Source organism: Oreochromis aureus, linkage group 14 (genome assembly GCF_013358895.1).
Source record: "Oreochromis aureus strain Israel breed Guangdong linkage group 14, ZZ_aureus, whole genome shotgun sequence".
Taxonomy (NCBI): domain Eukaryota; kingdom Metazoa; phylum Chordata; class Actinopteri; order Cichliformes; family Cichlidae; genus Oreochromis; species Oreochromis aureus.
Genome location: NC_052955.1, coordinates 20,585,653 through 20,605,836, shown reverse-complemented (window position 1 = coordinate 20,605,836; position 20,184 = coordinate 20,585,653). Strand labels below are relative to the sequence as shown.

At 40.2% G+C, this 20,184-nt stretch overlaps 1 protein-coding gene across 3 annotated transcripts; it reads left to right on the top strand.

Moving 5' to 3' along the window:
• The first annotated feature begins 1,139 nt into the window (after positions 1 to 1,139).
• ube4a (ubiquitination factor E4A (UFD2 homolog, yeast)) lies at positions 1,140 to 15,696 on the top strand. Of its 3 annotated transcripts, XM_039598215.1 has the most exons (21): positions 1,149 to 1,248; positions 1,497 to 1,612; positions 3,701 to 3,886; positions 4,599 to 4,775; positions 6,485 to 6,597; positions 6,869 to 7,021; positions 7,186 to 7,345; positions 7,450 to 7,652; positions 7,749 to 7,940; positions 8,045 to 8,378; positions 8,481 to 8,607; positions 8,738 to 9,045; positions 9,529 to 9,661; positions 9,749 to 9,939; positions 10,256 to 10,356; positions 11,132 to 11,245; positions 11,514 to 11,688; positions 11,818 to 11,998; positions 12,113 to 12,260; positions 12,417 to 12,574; positions 14,991 to 15,696. In XM_039598215.1, exons 3-21 carry the CDS (start codon positions 3,757 to 3,759, stop codon positions 15,124 to 15,126), a joined length of 3,234 nt encoding a protein of 1,077 aa, XP_039454149.1. In that variant the 5' UTR covers positions 1,149 to 1,248; positions 1,497 to 1,612; positions 3,701 to 3,756; the 3' UTR covers positions 15,127 to 15,696. The 3 variants fall into 3 exon arrangements, 2 of the variants coding, with proteins under 2 accessions (XP_031605757.1, XP_039454149.1); XM_031749897.2 differs by lacking the exon at positions 1,497 to 1,612 and having other exon boundaries at positions 1,140 to 1,248; XR_005608158.1 differs by lacking the exons at positions 1,497 to 1,612; positions 14,991 to 15,696 and having other exon boundaries at positions 1,140 to 1,248; positions 11,818 to 11,934; positions 12,417 to 12,554.
• Positions 15,697 to 20,184: the final 4,488 nt, after the last annotated feature.

The window sequence follows — 20,184 nt, the reverse complement described above, 5'->3', positions numbered from 1 at the left end:
ATAAACAAATCCAAATAATTTAGTAGGAAAAAAGTGGGAGAGTCAGTTAAACCACAAAGACCACAACTTCTACAAATGAGAAAGACTCAGTTTGTAGTTTTGTTCAGGTTGCATCTCATTCTGTTCTGTTTACATCTTTTTGCAGTCATTCTGCATCTTGTGACTGTTTGTGTGTTTATATTGCACGTCTGTTGCTGTGTTGAACCTCACTTGCAATGATTTTATATATTTTGTTGTGCATTTTGCCTGTTTAATTGGTTCCTCTTGTCCCCTGTTTCCTCTCTTTTTTGTAGAAGCGTCTTTCTGCTGCAGGGGTTTAGCCAACCATAAATCACAACTTCAGCTTATAATCTCAACATTTTGAAATACTTGACTTTCAGTGTTGAGCACAATGATTGGTTCACACAACAAATCCCACCTTTCAGCTTTTCATGTATTTTCAATATTTTTTTCATTCCCCCCCAAAAAATAATTAATTTAACTTAGAGGACAGAAACAAAGTATTGATCTTATCACACTAATATCAAACCAATACCAATACCGGCTCTGAAAAGATATCAGAAAGATTTACTATAGATTTTATAAACTGTCAAAACGTGTAGAAGAAAGAATGTAAAGTTTAGAAATAAATAGACTGAAAACAGGTGTTTACCACCAGCAGAGTGCTGAAAAAACGTCAAAACATCAAAAGATTTTAACTTACTAACCCAAATGTCTGAGAAAATAAGTTGGAATTGAGAAAATAACTTGAAATTCCAATTTTAAGGCCATTTTTTTAAGATAATGACTCAATTTTTTTAACTTATAGATGGCAAAAAATAAAATAAAATATTATTTTTCTCTGTGGTCTTTCTCTTTTCCTCCTGCCTGGGAGTTCCATATTCAAAATCCTTTGTCCAGTACCACTCTCAGTCTCTTCTTCACCTCTCTTGTGCACCCACTGCTGATTTGTATGATTGAGCCCAGATATTGAAACTAATACACATTCACAATGTGTAATCCTTGCGTCTTCGCATTTCCACCTCCCTTCTCATTAACACACACATTTATGAGATCGAATAAGTGAGTTAAGAAATTCCCCAACGCAATAATCACTCCTGACCGAACGGTGGCGCCGACGGACTGATACAGCTCGCAGCAGCCGTTTTAGGAAAAAGAAGAAAACGTTTACTATTTACTGAGGAACTGGCATTGGTTTCGTAGAAGCAATTTTAAAAATCAAAATACACATTACTTCTCGTCAAACAGGTACGACAGCCGTCTTTATCGTTTGTATATATTATTTAGGTTGATAATACCTGAAACCCTCATTTGAGTTTATGAAATTAAAGTTGAAATCGAGCCTTGGTGACCCCATGACAGCTCAGCTTAGCAGCAGCAGCACCAGCAGGGCGGTCAGGGCTGCTAGCTCCACCTGCTAGCTAGTTAGCACAAAACCGTCAAGCAGCTCATCTTCTGCGCACTAACACGGCTAACAGGTGATGTGACTCTCTCAGAACAGCGTAAAGGTGACTAGCTGCGAAGCTGTCTTCGTAAAGTGGCGAGAGTTAAAGCTGTAAGGTGCTGAACTGATCAACCTGACTACGCACAGTAACTGTAATCTGCGGAAGAGGTGAGCTCTACCTAGACAGGCGGTCAGTCCATATGTTACTGTTACTGAGTTACTGTTTGTCGTGCTAAAAACTTTCTAGCATCATCAGAAAGTAGGGCTCAGCAGACCACGACCTTTTTGTCCCAGGTTATCATCTCACGATGTCTAATGCACGTGGAGGTACACTCTATTTTATAGTAATAACAACAAGTGCCCATTTAGACAGCTTATCATCTTCTCTAAACCTCGTTGATCCGTATTGTGTTACTTTTATAGAGAAAAAATAGTGACTACAGATTATTTAAAGACATTTAAAATGCAATTTGAGGGTGCAAAACTTTAATATTCCAAAAATAGAGTTACAATAAAAGTGAACTCCTTCTATATGGTATCTGTCTGATAGCACTGCAGTATTGAAACAGCATGCAGGAGTTAATGTGTTGAAAGCATTTGCATATAAGCACTTGTTTTAGGGTTCTTGTGTGTGTCGATTAGAACTTGCAAAATGCAGTGTTATTGTAGACTAAAATTCATCTGAATTAGTACAGATCTATTCAGTTTAAATAGGGGGTGGGCGATATGCCCTTAAAAATTATGTTATGATATTTCAAGAACATTTGCTACTTCTTCTTCTTGAGGTTGCTCCCTGTAGGGGGAAACCACAGGGGATCATCTATCTCCATCTCACCCTATTCCTTGCATCCTCCTCTTCCTCTGTTACAGTAGCCATCTGCAGGTCCTTCATTGCATGCATGAAACTCTTTTGTGGTGTTCCTCTTTTCCTCCTTGCTTGGCAGCTCTATGTGCAACACCTTTTATCCGATATATCCACTATCCGTCCTCTGCATATGTCCAAACCACCTCAGCCTTGTCACTTGAAAAGTGTCTCCAAGCCACTCAGTTTGAGATGCTGAGTATTTCAAGACAGTTTGCAGTAATGATATTTATGATGAAAAAACAACATACTAAATGTTTTATTGATGCTTGCAGTCAGGTGTATTTATAACTATAAGTAAATAAGGGCATTCTTTGCCCTTGTTTTGCATTGAGTTCCTGTCACTGATGATGTACTACCTAATTCAAAGTGTGAATCCACTGAAACAAGGTCCCATAATTATTTTTGGGTTTCACATCACCAGCTGCTTGAATCTCTTCCTTTATAGTCTGGTAGTACTTCACTGTGTTTTTCCCTCAAGTGGTGAAACAAGTTTGTTGTTTCCACCTTAAGCAGGAACAGTCTTCTTGAATATTTGGCTTTGTTGGAGCTCCAGTTTTACTAAATTGCCACTGGAGTCTTACATGCAGCTCTTGCTCTCATATACAGTATGCCTCGACTTGTCTCATTGTTGTGTGTGTCAAGGAGCTTAAAGCCATAGCATTGCTGTAGGAATAATATCATTATATGACACGTTTATATTAAGTAAAAAATAAAAAAAAACATGTCCTTGGTGGTCACTAGCAGTTTTTCTATGTAGGAAATTATTGCTGTTTAAATGTAATACACTGAAATATTTACTACTTATAATATTTAACAACTCTATTACCTTGTAAAGATGAAAAGAAAGTTATGATGGCCATTCAGCTGTGAAACTAAATACACTAAAACCAAAAATGTTACGGAAGCCCTAAATAGTAAGGTGTTATTTTAAGCCAGTGTTTGCAATTTAACAACTTAAGATTAAAAGGAATGTTAATTGTGTCATTTTCAGAATATATTTGTAGGGAGAGATGAGGGAGGTGCAGTGTATGACAAAGGTGCATAAAGTGCATTTAACTTAGCCTCCAGACAGTCACGTGACAAATTAAAACAGAGCTACTGGTTCCCTTATGGCTCTGCCTTCTTTAATAGTACTTGAGGTTGTGCAACTGTACCCTGAAGGCAGCAACGTGCTGACAGTAAAACATGTTGAACTTGAGTGTGCTGGACAGATGAGTTTGGTAAAGTGGCCAACATCATGAAGATCTGCATATTAAATTAAAATAACAGTGACCAAACTAAACAAAAATACACTTGTTTGTGTGTGATGATGATACTGTTCATTTAAGTGTGCTGAAATTGCCATCTGCTCTTTTTTTTTTTTTTTTTTTTTTTTTTTTTTTTTTTTAAAGAAATCTAGTCCCTAGAGCTGGGATCTTGGATGGAGTGAGTGTTGAGCCCCAGTGAGATGACTGACCAGGGCAACAACAACCAGAACATCTCCCGCAACCCCTTTGCTGCCCTCTTCAGCTCACTGGCTGATGCCAAACAGTTTGCATCAGGCCAGAAACCTCAACAGCTTTCTACTCAACCACCACGTGAGTAGAATGATCACATTTCATACAGTATAAGAAGGAGTCAGAACATATCTGAAGTAGACTGATTTGTGTTGCGTGTTACTTTGGACACAATCCCAACTTCTCCTAACGTTGTCTGGAATTAAAGTGTGTAGGCGTTGAGGTAGATAATCATAGGTCACGTCCTTTTATAGAATCCAGCTTGTCTGAGTGTGCTGATATGTAAAAGTTGATTATACTCTGTTGTGTGGACAGCTGCAGACACCGCTGATGACTAGCTATTCCTGGTATACGTTAATAAGTTCAGCTTGAAGTCCGCCCAAGGGGCACAGGTGTAGTTAATGCACATTGTAATAGAAAGTCTTGACAGATGAGTCCACACTATCACAAAGAAATTCAAGAATGCATCTTTCTGCTTACTGCCCGATGACAACATTTCTATCAGTAGACCCAAATGGACCTTAGCAACTGCATGCCTGCATCTGTGCATTTTCTGTAAATCACGCAATCTATAACTTGCCCCCTGATTTTTAGCCATCAGTCAACATCATTTTTTAGATCCTAGAAGTTTTTCTTGTTTTGTGTTTTTGTTCAAAAAAGGCAGTATTATCGCCAGTTTGTAGGACGGATGATATTTATCTATTTTTAAACTAGACAAAATATTAATTTATTTGACTGTCTGTGTCATGCTAACCTGCTGCTTCATGTTCGGCTTTTGTATGTGCTTTCACAGTGGAGGATTCGGGTGAGAGCCAGTCGGAGTCAGAAAACTCAGTTTCAGACAGCGTTGATGACAATGACGACTCCGTGGCAGAGATTAGCCGCTCCTTCCGGTCCCGGCAGGAGCTGTGCGAGCAGCTCAATGTCAATCACATGATCCAGCGAATATTTCTCATCACTCTGGACAACAGTAAGTTGACTGTGATTTGCACGGACCCTGGGTATCAACTCAGTATGGATAATATGGATCAAAACATCTATTCATGTTACTTCTTAGTATTGTTTCTGGTTTCTAAACTCAAAAAAGGGTAAAAAAAAAAAGGTACAAAATTATATGCATTATACCAATTTTGAAGTGACCATCCTTTCCCTCATTAGTTAGTTTCAGACTGACCCCACATTGTTGAAATTAGGGCTCTGTGAGAGTCATGTCATAGAGGTTTCACTGCTGCAGTACTTCTAGCTCCTAATCCTGGCTGGCTGTATGATTTTTGTCACATGCTGATATCTAAACTTTAAACTTTTTAAAATAATTTGGGCTGTGGGACTTAAGCCCTACTAGGGTTGGGCGATTGATCCAGAGTCCAGTCATGCTAAACCCCCAATGGCATTGCCGATGACCAATAGCATCGCTGCTGGGTGGCAGTCAGAGGAGCTTAACATGCACCCATTATTTTAGGACTATCCACCCACCATATTGCACAGTGTGTGGCCGTGACACAGAGAAAAAACAAAAGATGGATGTGTGGAAGAGAAGCACACACACATACAAGGATTATATATTTCGCTTCCAATATAAAGGCATGTTTAAACACGGACATGCAACGCTGATTGATTTAGCTTTACTGTAACTAATAACTTGAGTGGGCGGATATGAGGCAAACGGCTAAAATGGTATTAGGTTATAACATTTGCTGGCTGTCCTCAGCCGTCTCCTGTGCGCTTTCCTGGTCTTACCCACACACGGCCAAGTTTTTAACCCACAGAAACACCAACAGGGGGGAAAAACTTGAGTAGACGAGATAAAGGATTGTCTCTGCAAATTCACTCATGTTAAGCTTTGATTTAAAAAGCCCCTAGAGTCAGAAATATTCTCCTATTTTCTCTCATTTGATCATGTTGATGTTGATGGATCAGCTCCACACACACACACGCACACACACACACCTAATTCAAAGCAGGCCAAAAATGGTGGACAAACTTATGTGCTTGCTTGGTCGAATCTGTGTTGTAAGTCTGTTATATCTGGAGGGGAGACACGAAACTATTGCAATGCAGACTCACTATAATGTAAACCTTATAATAATGACATCAATTAAATGCATCAGTGTGAAAATGACATAGAATTTGCTTTGATTGGTCAGCTATTTAAAACCTTGTGCGTGAGAGGCTTGTGCAGACTAAAGTCATGCATGCCATATTGTCAGCTGATTTTGCTTCTTTTGATCTAAAAGGCAGTCAGGTGCTGGGTGACGAGTGTGTTTCTCCTAAATGGTACCGAGCTCTGTTATTAGAGGTATTATTGGATGCAGCACACTGTCTTGATTTGCTGTGTCCTGTGAGTAAGAAATGACTCAGCACCTTTTAAGACAATATAAAAACCATCCCTACTGTGAGGTCTTATTGTGTGAGTCTCTCCACCACTGCTCAGGCATGAGTGATGACGTTGAGGAGATGTAGCCCTCCCTCTGTTTTCACACAGAGCTCCTTTATGAATTTCTTTTTGGGTCTCTAGTAAATACATGCTGAGCATTTAATTCTGTCATGTCTCAGTTATTTGTTGGACTGTTGATCTATTTCTCAGCACCAGTTACTTCAGTGCACGTAGTCTAAGAGAAAATAAGTTGCCATGTGTAAAAACATCTTAATTGACTTTATTTTATGAACGTTTCCCCCTAGGTGACCCTAGTCTGAGAGGAGGTAATGGGATCCCTCCTCGGTGTGTTTACCTGGAGGAGATGGCTGCAGATCTAGATGGGCAGGACTGGCTGGACATGGACAACATAGAACAGGTCAAATGTCAATAACGTGTTTTTAATCTTACCACTTTTTTTCTTCCCTGTCTCATTTCTCACCTTACCGTGAACCTCTACATGTCTGGCAAAGTGGCTGAAGAAAGCTCGTATTCCATCAGATGCAAAAACATTACATTTTGATGCATTGCGTAAAAATTGATTTTCATAAAGAAAATGCCTGACATGAAGACTTCATTGTTTTAGGGGCTTTCGAAATGTGTTGGTCAGACTGATTTGTGTCGGTGATGCTTCTTCTTTTGTCCTCCAGGCTCTTTTTAACCGTCTGCTGCTGCTAGAGCCGGGAAACCAGCTCATCTATATGACGTCATGCAGTGCTGTTAACCTGTCTGCTGACCGGGATGCTGGAGAGAAATGTGCCATCCCTTACCTTTTTGCTTGTTATCAGAGGGCTAAGGAAGAGGTAAGTGGGTTTTCTCCCCCCTCTGCATGATTGTAATTGTCGCTCTGTAGTGGTACTATTTTTAGAGATGGCCATCTGTTAATAGAGTATTCTAAGTAATTGGAACATAAAAATAACCCACGCTTTTCCATAATTCATTCACTTTCTTTTTATCTCACCTCCAGATCACAAAGGTACCAGAGAAGTTACTTTCGTTTGCTGTTCGCTGTAAGAATCTGACCGTTTCTAACACACGAACAGTCCTGCTCACACCAGAGATCTACATCAGCCAGAATGTCTACGAACAACTTCTGGACCTGCTGCTGGAAAGCTTCAATGGAGCACGTAGGTCATGGACTGGGCCCAACTGTTTTGTCTTGTTTGAGTAAAGTTATAAGTAAAGTGTTATGTGTAAAGTTTTCTGTCTAACTGTCTCTGCTGTGCTTCAGATCCAGAGGAAGTGGTTGAATTTGTGGAGGAGGTCATTGCTGGCCTGCTGTCTGATCAGGAGGTGCGGACTTTTGAGGAGGTTATAGTACCGGTGTTCGACATCTTCCAGGGACGTGTCAAGGACTTGGACCTGTGCCAGCCTCTTCTCTACTCCTACCTGGATGTTCTCCTCTATTTCAGCCACCATAAAGATATTGCCAAGGTACAGAGACACAGTTTTAGCGAATGTTGTGGTAATGTTGTGCACCCTCTGACAACGGCAGACGATTTTAAATCCTCTTTTTTTCTATGTTCACAGGTACTCGTTGAACACATCCAGCCCAAAGACCCAGCTAATGGTTTGCAGTACCAGAAGAGCCTGCTGGGGACAGTATTCAATATATCCTGCTTGCTGAAAACCCCAGGTGTGGTAGAAGGGCACGGCTACTTCTTGAACCCTTCCCGCTCCAGCGCCCAGGAAACAAAGGTCCAAGAGGCCAACATCCACCAGGTAAACACTTTGTTTTTCATTTGCTGCTCCTGATTTGTTTGCCTGTTTGCCAAACTGAAAATACACCAGAGTCAATGACCTTTTCTTCTCTCACTGGTTTGCAGTTTATGGGCCAGTTTCATGACAAGCTGCACCAAATCTTGAAAAACTTACTCCAGCGGTCTGGTGAGACCCGCCACTTGCTGCTCACCTGGTTGGGCAGCTGCCTGCAAGCTAATGCTGGCCGAGCCAAGATCTGGGCCAATCAGATGCCGGAGATCTTCTTTCAGATGTACGCCTCAGATGCATTTTTCTTGAACTTGGGTGCAGCTCTGCTGAAGCTGTGCCAGCCCTTCTGCAGGCCACGTTCACCTAAACTGCTCACCTTCAACCCAACCTACTGCGCACTCAAAGAGCTGAGTGAGGAAGAGAGGAGGAATCGCAATGTGCACGCAAGAGGTCAGTGTACTGGATGTCAGTGACCCTTATTTTTAATGGTTTCAAGATTGTTAATGTAACACCTCTGGTAATAAATAAACTGTCTACTTTTTCTTATATCAGGTCTTGACAAGGAGACCTGCCTGATCCCTGTGCCTCCCCAGCAGCCGATGGAGTCGGCGCAGTCCTACAGCCTTCTGACTGAAAACCTCATCCTCACACAACTCACCCAGCATCTAGGCTTTCACAGGTAAACACAGTCAGACAAACACAGATCTTTTCCATATAGAGGCTAAAGAGAATACTGAGACTTCCAACGTGTGTTATCTTGTTCCCATTGTGTCTGTGCACTTGTCTGCATGCATAATGTGTGCACGCAGACTCCATGAGCAGATGGTGAAGATGAGCCAGTCTCTCCACCGGCTCCAGGTGACGTGGCAGGAGGCCCAGCGAACAGGCAGCCCAATGTCGGAGCAGCTCCTGGAGCAGTTTGAGCGTCTGATGATTGTCTATCTCTCAACCAAAGCTGCCACTACACAGCCTGCCATGCTGCAATGTTGCCTTAACCTACAAGCTTCCACTGCTGCTCTGCTCGTTCAGCTCAGTATGGGGAACCAGGGGCCTGAACATGTAGCACTCAGTTTTCCCCTGCCCTCCCTGCAGAACACGATGCTCTGCTATGTACCTGGTATGTCAGATATTTCACTATACAGTAAAAACAATGGGGTGAAACACTCAGGTTTACTTTTTGTCATACTGGGCCAACATGTTCAGCCTTTTAATTTCTCTTAATTTTCTCAGGATTGAGTTGGATCAGGTGTTTTTCTTTCGCCTCCTTAAATTTGAAGGTGTGAACGTTGTGTTAAAAAGCCTTACCCCACTTCATAAAACGTCATGCAAACATCATTTTGACGGAATGTTACCACACCCCACCGGCATGTAATAAATAACATCACTGATCATTTAATTGCGTATTTGTTGTCAAAGTTCAAGGTGTGAGTTTGTAAATCACTGCAAGCTTTTGTACGTGCGATTCATTCACAGCAGACACTACAGACTGGTTTGTAATGACTGCATCTGTGCATGCAATATCGCAGTTTTTAGTCACTCGTTGTCTCAATAATATTGAGCATTTCACATGATGGTCATTAATCTGCATTTTGTCTGTCAGAGTTTTTTACAGAAAATTTGGGAGATTTTTTCATCTTCCTTCGTCGGTTTGCAGAAGACATCCTGGAGACTTCTGCAGAAAGTCTAGAGCAGATTCTAAACTTCATTACTGTCTTCATGGGTAACGTAGAGAGGTCAGTGACCTTATCTACCACGTCTGTGATTTCAGTCAGATGAAAAGAAGAGTCGTTCAGATTTGTCATGTCTTGTTTGGACAACAGGATGAAGAACCCTCATTTAAGAGCAAAGCTTGCCGAGGTTTTGGAGGCAGTGATGCCCCACATGGAGCCGGTGGCCCCTGGTGCTGCTCAGCCAATCGTGTTCCAGAGAGAAAGAGTTTTCTGCTCCTATAGACACGCACCCCAGCTGGCTGAGGCCCTCATTACTGTGTTTGTAGACATTGAATTCACAGGTAAAATAGAGTTTAGACTTTCTAGAGTCTAAAGATCTGTAGGTGGAAAGCTGAAACAGCTGTTTGTTAACATTCCTGTTAAGTTAACTGTCAACTGATACTAAGGCCATCTGTGATTAAAAGAGCTTGGCTTGGTGAGGCGTAGTATTATTTAGGGTCTTTTTGTGAACAGTGAAGAAGCTAGGTTTTGTGTGCTCACCTGGACGTGCTCTGCACAACAAGATAAAGAGATAAACTCTGTGAGGTGTAAGCAAACAGGAAGGAGCGCTGAAACATGTGGGGTTTAAGGTTTCCTCTGGTCTCCCCCCCCCCACAGGTGATCCTCATCAGTTTGAACAGAAATTCAACTACAGAAGGCCTATGTATCCAGCTCTTAAATACATGTGGGGAAAAGACAACTACAGAGAGAGCATCAAGGTAATGTTGATGTTCTTGATATAAATTTCAGATTATAGTGTGATGATTGTACTTTTTAACCATGCAACATGAATTTCCTTGGTTTGACTTTTCGCCTGCAGCCACCTATTTTTTGTTTCTTTTTGTTTGTTTTTTGGTCCGTCGCACACATCAATCAAAAGTGAAGAAGGGTGTAAGGTGGCAGGTTTTTTTCCCCTTCCTCTTTCCCTTCCTGCTGATAACTGTTGCATATTTAGTTATGGTTGTAGTGTTATGTGCATATAATAACACATCATGTCGTAAACTGTTGGGTGTGTTTGGAAGGAAAAAAAAGACTTAACCTTCATTTAACTGGGGGTTAAATCGCACCATTAAATGGCACGACGTAGTGCTGCTCACATCTTGTGGTGATCTGCTCTGCCAGCACTGATTCCACTGAGTGGAAAAAGTCACACAAGGCGGGGACAGTGTCGAATTCAGTCAACCACCTGATTTACTCTCTCCTCCACACTATTCTCTTTATAAAGTGCTCTACAAATCCCATAATTACGGCCAACAGGTGGATTTTCCTGTTTCAGGGGAGCTAGCCAGCAATGAAGAAGCACTTACTGCTTAAGAGACAGAGTGAAAGTGGAAAGTTTTTCCTTAGTTTTTAACATAAAATTAATTGCTTAACACTTAACACATGCTGGTATAAACCCTTTTAACCATGTAGTCATAAAAAGGGAACAAATGGATAGTGCACCTGCAAACTGACATGAAAGTGTTTAATTTAGTTTGGTATGTTTTATTTCAGCATTTGGCCAACTATGCATCTGAAAACCTGGAGGCCATGAACCCCCCTCTTTTCCTCAGGTTCCTCAACTTACTGATGAATGATGCCATCTTCCTATTGGATGAGGCCATTCAGGTGAGACCATGATGTATTTTGACTTCACAACCTTCAGCCTTGGTTCTGTATTATGTGATGTTTTCTGAACATTGTTGGAATATTATTCTGATATTATACAATATTCTGATGGTGACATCTAGTTTAATCTGTCAGTACTTGTCATCTACTGCGTATCTCTTTCTAAAACGGTTTCTATAGTAGCATCATTATTAATAACTTTATTGTTTTTAAATATATTTTGCTGTGATTTAGACAGTTTTTCAGCTGAATGTTTGTTCCCCTGTAGTACCTGAGTAAAATCAAGATTCTGCAGCTGGAGAGGGATCGAGGGGACTGGGAAGGCCTGGCCCCTGATGCCAGAAGAGAGAAAGAGTCCAGCCTGCAGATGTTTGGACAGCTGGGGCGCTTCCACAACATCATGTCCAATGAGACCATCGGCACACTGGCCTTCCTCACCTCAGGTAAGGCAGAAAAGACCGCTACACATCATATCCTTTACACTACACTCATGAAGCCATTTAATTGTTGTCCTCATTCATTCACTGTGATTATTTCTGCCTTTTGCTTTTCTTTTTTTTTCTCTTTCTCAGAAATTAAGGGTATCTTTGTGCACCCATTCCTGGCTGAGAGGATCATCTCCATGCTTAACTACTTCCTGCAGCACCTGGCGGGTCCTAAAATGGGCGCTCTTAAAGTCAAGGACTTCAGTGAGTTTGACTTCAAACCTCAGCAGCTTGTTTCTGACATCTGCACAATCTACCTAAACCTGGGGTATGTTTAAAACATTCTTCTACAGAGAAAAAGATCAGTTTCCTTACATTTCTTTAATTCTAATCCCTGTTAAATCTGATCCTGAAACGCACTGTTGTTTTGTTTCTCCAACAGCGATGAGGAGAATTTCTGTGCCACTGTCCCAAAGGATGGGCGATCGTATTCTCCTACTCTTTTCTCCCAGACCATTAGAGTATTGAAAAAGATCAACAAGCCTGGGGATATGATTGTAGCTTTCGGACTCCTCGCTGATAAAATAAAGGTATTATTTTCCTTGGAGAGGCTACCAGAGTAATAAAAGACGACATCTATAAAAATATTAATAGTATAAATCTTTTTAAATTATGATTCTAGAGTTCAGTGGAGAATAACATAGGAGGTACTCAAGAATGTTTGTTTCCATTGTGCCTCTATTTAGTCTCATGCAGACAGACAGCAGCAGGAAGAGGAGACATATGCAGATGCTCCAGATGAATTCTTGGATCCCATCATGTCCACCCTGATGCTGGACCCTGTTCTTCTCCCCTCTTCCAATGTAACAGTAGACCGCTCAACTATAGCAAGACACCTTCTCAGGTTTGTTCCTTTTTACGAAGCCCCAAAATTTACTGTATCCAGAAAGTACAGTCATGTAAAAAAAAGAAAGAAGAAAGTTTCTTGTGAAAAAATGAGAACACCCTCACTGCTTCCATGTTCCAAGTAGCAGCTAAGTGCTGCTAATTAAAGGCAGTTGATTGACTGATCATTAGTAAGCGTGGCCGCCGCTGTAAAATGAGATGTTTTGGCAGTTTGTTGGTCTGAAGCATTTATAATGGTGTGAAAATGTGTTTGCCCCCTTCTTGATTTCCTTTTTTTGTATGTTTGTCACACTTAAATGTTTCAGATCATCAAGCAAATTTAAATATTAGACAAAAATAGCACAAGTGAACACCATATGCTGTTTCTAAATGAAGGTGTTTGTTATTAAGGGGTAAAAAAAAAATCTGAACCTTTACGGCCTTGTGTGGGAAAAAAAAAAGTGATTGCCCCTCATGTCACTCATGTCCTCCAAGGCCTAATATATTGTGAGATTTGAAAACGATCCATAAAAAGTTGGAGGTAATATGAAGTTTTTACTGATTTTTCACATTTGGTGTGACCTTGACCCAGTTTTCAACAAAATTAAATCAGACTGAGCTTGTGTGATGGTATCTACCACCTTATCTACCATCACACCAAATAATATCTTGAAAACTGTAGATGCTCCACTGCTAACAAACAAAAATGAACCGATTATTTACTCCTTCCCTTTAGGGGGGAAAAAATGAACAAGTATGGTTTGTTTGCAAGGGCTGCCAGGAGGAAGCATCTTCTCTTTAAAGAGAACATTGCAGCACAGCTTAGGTTTGCAAAAATGCATCTAAAGAAACTACAAGACATCTGGAACAATGTCTTTTGGACAGATGAGACCAAAGTGCAGATGTTTGATCATAATGCACAGCGCCATGCTTGGTGAAAACCAAACACCTCATATCAACTGTCAGGCACCGTGAGGGAGAGATGATAATTTGGTCTTCTTTCGCACCCACTGGACCTAAGCATCTTGCAGTCATTGAGTCGACTGTGAACTGTATATCAAAATATTCATGTCAAATGTGAGGCCATCTGTCTGACAGATAAAGCTTGGCTAAACTGGGCAATGCAACAGGACAATGATCTCAAGCACAGCAGCAAATCTATGACAGAATGGTTGAAAAAGAAAAGATTCAAGGTGTTGCAGTGGACCAGTCAAAGTCCACACCTCAGCCTGATTGAATTGGTCATGACCTTAAGAGAGCTGTGCATAAACAGATACTACAAATTTTAATGACCTGAAGCAAAGTTACACAGAATAGTAGGCCAAACTTCCTCTACAATGCAAGACACTGATAGTCATACAGAAAAAATGATTCATTAAGTTATTGCTGTTAAAAGTGGCTTTGCAAGTTGGCAATCATAGGGTTTGTCTTGTAAAAACCTTTTTTTTTTTTTTTTTACATGACTGTATTCTGTTTGGATGATCTCTACACTGTCTGATGATTCATCTGTGAGATTGCCCATAACCATAACCTATATGATCCAAGAAATGCGTGACAGACATATGTGGAACTTTCTTTCCCTCTTCTGGCACGATAAGAAAGAAGGTTGACTATACCCGTGTGAGAACCTTGTTCACATACAACTGTAAATGATTAAGCCAACTGTAATTAATCAGTTGAACAGCTAAAACAGTTTGAAGTCTGAACATATGCCGGGGTATTTTTTGTAACTTTTTAAAAAGTTTTTTTTACTGGTTTTAAATTTAGGTCTAATTTAGTTCTTTTAACACATTTAATCTGCATCTGTATGTCTCCTACACCATTTATCATGTCCTCCCCACACAGAGTAACTTCTTTCCCCAACACACATACAAGCCCACTGGTTAAAAGTTCAGAAGATGCATTAACAGCAGCAAACACTACATTAAGTTCTATTTTAAAGTAGAATCGATAGACAGAAATACGGAGATGATGATGGACCAGTGCAGCCCTTCTCCACACACATCATTTCAAAGAGGCAGATGTACAAGCATGACCTTAATTATACATGTGTACACAAACACATCTCTGTTGCAAGAGCGAAACAGGCTAGATTTGATGTGAATCTTATTAGCCATCCATACATCCATTTTCTTCTGCTTAAACAATTCAGGGTCATAGAGCGAAAAGCAGGGTACACCCTGGACAGGTCACAAGTCTATCGCAGGGCTAACAGACAGAACACCATTCAGACTCACATTCACACCTATGGCCAGTCACAATTAAGTTAAACCGTACATTTCTTTGGACTGTGGGAGGAAGCCAGAGGAGCTACAGAGAATCCACGCAGATGTGGGAAAAAATGCAAATTCCATGGATGGATGGAAAATATGTTCATCTTTATGAAGTTGGTATACAGAAGTCATGACCATTTATTAATTGTATCTACCTTTTAGTGACCAGACAGACCCCTTCAACCGCAGTCCTCTGACAATGGACCAAATCAGGCCAAATGAGGAACTCAAACAGCAGATCTTACAGTGGCTGGAGAAGCATAGGCAAGAAAAGCTTCAGTTGGGGCCCAGCGGCTAGCCCTGATCTCACTGTGACAAACAGCGTTGCTACACGCTGTTGTTTTTCTTTCCTGGCCGCACTTGCTCCTTTGCTTCATGGCAGATCCACGGTGTGCTTATTTCTTTGGATTTATTCTGACTCCTCCAGTCCAGCTGACACTGCATTAGCCTTTCCCTGCAGCTTCCATTCTTAATAAATCGTCGCTGTGACAACAGTCCTGGCAAACTGTAGCCCACCTGCTGGTAACAACTTCAAAATCCATACACGGTGGCTGTTTTTCCTCCCGTGATGCTCTATTGTAAACACTAGCAGAGTGATACATCCTTGGGTACTGTATTAATGAGTTAATATAGTCAGAAATATCTGTTCAGCAGCACTTTAATGTACTGTACATACTCCTGTCCAACCACCTGGCCCTTTATACCGGAAGGTAAGTATTTTTGTCATATTATCTAACTTCACTTTCATAAAGAGTATTTCACACACTGCCTTTCAAAGTGCTTTAACACCCCGTATGTTTGCACTCTTGGGTTCAATCGCAACTTGTAAATAGCATTAAAAGTGAGGCATAGCTGAGTCTGAATTTAATTGTGTGTATGACTTTTATTTCATTGACTAGAACATAGGGTTACTTGGAGGCTTTCAAAAAAATAAACTTGATCATTGTAATTAGACACATGTAGCACTAAACAGTTGTTTGTATTTAAAGATGTATCGATAAGGCTCTTCAGATCTTCAAGCACCTGTCTGTATTGAAGCAATTATTATCTCATCAGGATTATATAAGACCAGCCAATTAAGGTTAAAGGATAAAGACCATATAAATAAAATGCACCAATCTGAATCATATTTTAGGTCTCAAAGATGTCAGATTGAATATTAAATCTCCTTAAGTATTAACTTTAATCTGTGTTTTGCTGTGGCAGAGCTGACGTGTGAAATCTCCAGGGGGCAACTCAAACAAGCAAACAAAGCCAGCCTTAAGAAAACATTATTTACAATTTGGCACAAATGGATAATTGACTCTTATTTAAGATAGCTTTTTTTTTTTAGAGAATAAAGCTGCTGAAAAATAACTGCTCATGCCTAAAGAGGAATAAAATCATGATTTACCTGTGGCTTTCAGCAAGAGAAGGCATTTAGACAACTCGGGCACTATCTCAGAGTCTTTTATTGGATATTTAATTTTTTTTTAAAATGTACCAGCTGTTCAGGAAATGTTCTATTTCTCATCAAACAGGCAGAGAATATGCTACTGGGGGAAATAAACACTGCTGATAGTTCAGTTAATATCTACAAATGCCTAATTTTAGTAGAAATACAGAGCAGCAGCATGGTTATCTATGAGTGTGTTGTTAGGTAAATTTCTTATTTAAGTTACATCAAAGCTTTGGAACACTTATCTTAACTCTTTACCCCTTTAAAGCCTACTAGGAGTAACCCTTAAAGCTCTTTTCTGAACTGAGTGATTTCTGTCATATTTCAGGCCTGAATGACTGAGTTAGGGCTGCCACGATTAGTCGACTAGTCACAATTACGTCGACTATCAAAATAATCGACGCCGAATTTAATAGTTGACGCGTCGTTTGAAGCTTTGTAAGATCTTGAAAGATGCAGGAATAAGCGGACTGAAACAGAAGATGGCAGCAATGCATCTACAAGGATGCCAGCTGCTGTTAAACGCAGAAGAAGAAGAAGCAGTCTCCGGTATCGTAGTTGTGTCCAAATTCAGAGACCATATCCCCCTGAGGCCACTTGTAGGCCTCAGGGGGATGTTACGGCGTTACGGCGACGCAACAAAATTTGAAGACTCCTCCAAATGCGTCCTCCTTTTTCCCAGATTTGAAGGATGGGATGGGTGTATCCTTCGTGGCCCAACTTATCCCAGAATTCATACTATGGCTCAGCAAATTCCAGTTTCCAACATTGGCGGCAGCTACTAAGTTTTAATATTACTCTTTATGGGTCTCAAAATAAACCTTTAAGATATTTTCAGGTGAGAATGTAGCTGTGTAAACTTCAAATATCTGCTCTATTTATCAAGACATCAGATATTTGCAAAAGTGCCCTGACGTTTTCGGAGACGTCTGTTACCCACCAGCTTGATAGCTGACCGGGTGGTCAAGGCTCACTAGAGCCGGTGAGAACACCGGACTCCCGGCACATCGTTTTCAGACCCCCGCGGTCTTTCGCTACTCAGGTTAAACATGATATATAAGTCACTTAGATGACTTAAAAATGTTATTGCTTGTCTTTTTTCAGTGTTTTATTTGTTCCTGAGTAAATCGGTTTGGCTGAGATTAAAGTTATAGTTTTCACACAGCTGAATAAACGTCAAACAGAAAACTGATTAAACAGTGAGATGGTAGAGAATTTATACCAGTGTCCTGTTATATTTTAGGGAGCAAAGAGCAGATGGCTGAGTTTATTAAACCCCACTGAGACAATCTGCAAATTTCATTAAAAGGTTAATAAACTATCATCTTGTCTTTATTTTTAGTTAGCACCTACCTTAAACACTTCAAGCTGTAAGCTAATAATAGTTATATAAGAGCAGATGCACGCTGGTGCAATAAGCTGTAGTTTTACGCCCAATGGATGCATGATCTGATTAGTCGACTAATCGCAAAAATAATCGGTGACTAGTTGACTATCAAAATAATCGTTTGTGGCAGCCCTAGTTTGCATTAGAAGTTAACGAGGCTGGCCTCCGCATATGCAGCTACCCTTGGAAAAAACAGAAATGGTTGTTCAAATTGATATATACTGAGCTGTCAAAACTCATCATTAAGGGTACTGGGGAGGTTGTGAAATGTCATCTTTATGGGGTGAAAGAGTTCAAACAAAATGAGATAACTTCACGTTCTTTTCTGCACCTTCAGTTCACCGGAGCTGCTCCAAACTGCAAAAGTGCTTCTCTTTCCCATCTGTGGCACACTGGCCATCAGTGGTGTTCACTTTTCTTGAGATTTAAGGGCAGAAATATGGGGTTTAATAACTTTGAATGGCTGTGTGCAACATAACTGTCACTGTCACCCTCTGAATTAACCTTCATGATATTTTAACTGAAGCATCCTGATCTTGCATTTAAAACACAGGACTTGTGTTGTGTACAAGCTTCGTGTGAAAACCTGCAGGCAAACAGTTGAACAATAGACACGGTGCCTAAAACCAAGAGCCTTGCAGTACATGTCAGCTGATCTGTTTCATACTCTTAACATACATGATTGAGTTTATTTCTTTGAGGAATATGTGAAGCTGGGCAGTAGAATATAGGGGAAAGAAGAACAGAAGGAAGTAAGATGCTCTTGGGTTGTATTTGAATTAAATGGTTTTTAATTCAATTGTGTGGGAGATGGTAAAGTGTAAGAAGGTGATTATGTATTTGTTGGCATGCTCTGATTTCTGTGTTGAATATCTACCACCTGATTACATGATTTAAATTAAAATGCAATTTTTTTTGTTTTATTTGTGATTATAAAATGTTTATTTTCAATGTACATTATGATTAAGAAATAAACTAATGTAAAGTATGTAAGAAATGAAGTTCTCTTTCACATGTGACAGATTTAATTTGTGACAAATGACGATTTTACTTTGAGAACAGTAATACACATTGTGAGGCACTGTCAGGTTATAGGAACACATGAAATTATGTCTTCTTTAGTTGGACAGGGACTAGAAGTCCAATTAAACCTTACACTCACTGGCCACTTTATTAATTACACCTGTTCAACTCCGCATTAAGGCTCATCAGGCAACCAAATGGCAGTAAATCAATGAATTTAGTCAAGTCAGCTTTATTTGTATAGCACATATAAAAGACATCAAGTGTCGGCAAAAGTGCTGAACAGAGGGATAAAAGATGGAATTGAAGTAAATGAGGTAAATTTAGCCATGTAGATATGACCAAGATGACCTGCTCAAGTTCAAACTGAGCATCTGAATGGGGAACAAAGGTCATTTATAAGACCCTTTGATCTAGACTGATTTTAAGACCAATACTAGGTGTTTTAAAAAGGTGTTACACATTAAACATAAACAGATATCACTATCACTTATGTGTAGTTATTTATGAGTCCTTACAGAGATAACATAACTATGCTGTTTGAAAATAATCTTCTTTTATTGTCACAAGTCATGGATTCCTTGATTATGTGCTTGCTGGTTGTGTTCCTGGTGTTCCATATAAGTATTACCAACAGGGAAGTTGCCAAGTGCCCGCTGGTGAACAGACTGTGAAACCTCAACACTCACAACATGATTGAAGGGTGTTTCTCCCATCTCTTCCTTACGATTTTAATGTTTTAGCCATTAAAAATGCCAATACCGATATATCAGTCTGGCTCTACTTTGAACTTGACATGACTGTTGGATACAGACAGCCTGAGCTAAGTATTTCAGAAACTACTGATCTATTGGGATTTTCCCACACAACCATCTCTAGAGTTTATAGAGAATGTCTGAAAAAGAGAAAATATCTAGTGAGTGGCATTTCTTTTGGGTGAAAATATGTTGAAGAACAGCCAGACTGCTTCAAGCTGAAAGGAAGGCAACAGTAATTTAAATAGCCACTAGTTGCAACTAAGGTATGCAGAAGAGCATCAGCAGAAGACCACACTGAGTGCTGCACTTGTCAGCTAAGAACAGTAAACTGAGGTTAGTTTGCATAGACTCACCAAAATTGAACAACAGAAAGTTAGAAAAACATTCTCTGGTCTGGTGAGTCTAGATTTCTTCTGTGACAATTGGATGGTAGGTTCATAATTTGGAATAAACAACATAAAAGAATGGATCCATCCTGGCTTGTATCAACCGTTCAGGCTGCTGGTGGTGTAAAGGTGTGGGGGATATTTTCTTGCCACATTTGGGCTGATTAACACCTGAGCATTGTTTAAATGCCACAGCCTACTGGAGTATTATTTCTCACCATGTCCATCCCTTTAAAACCACGTGTAAAAATCCAACCTTTTTCTAGAGGGTAATCTTGCCTGGGTCAGTATACCCAGTGCCCGTTTGCACACAAATAGCCTACCTACTTGCTTTTATGGACCAAATGTGGCAAGTAATTTTAGT

What these genes read in the sequence shown, in the direction of transcription:
- ube4a (XM_031749897.2), top strand. Translation starts at nt 3,757, where the DNA reads ATGACTGACCAGGGCAACAACAACCAGAACATCTCCCGCAACCCCTTT. An exon ending in GCTTTCTACTCAACCACCAC is followed by an intron (nt 3,887 to 4,598) that starts GTGAGTAGAATG and finishes GTGCTTTCACAG; the next exon opens with TGGAGGATTCGGGTGAGAGC. An exon ending in GGAAAGCTTCAATGGAGCAC is followed by an intron (nt 7,346 to 7,449) that starts GTAGGTCATGGA and finishes GCTGTGCTTCAG; the next exon opens with ATCCAGAGGAAGTGGTTGAA.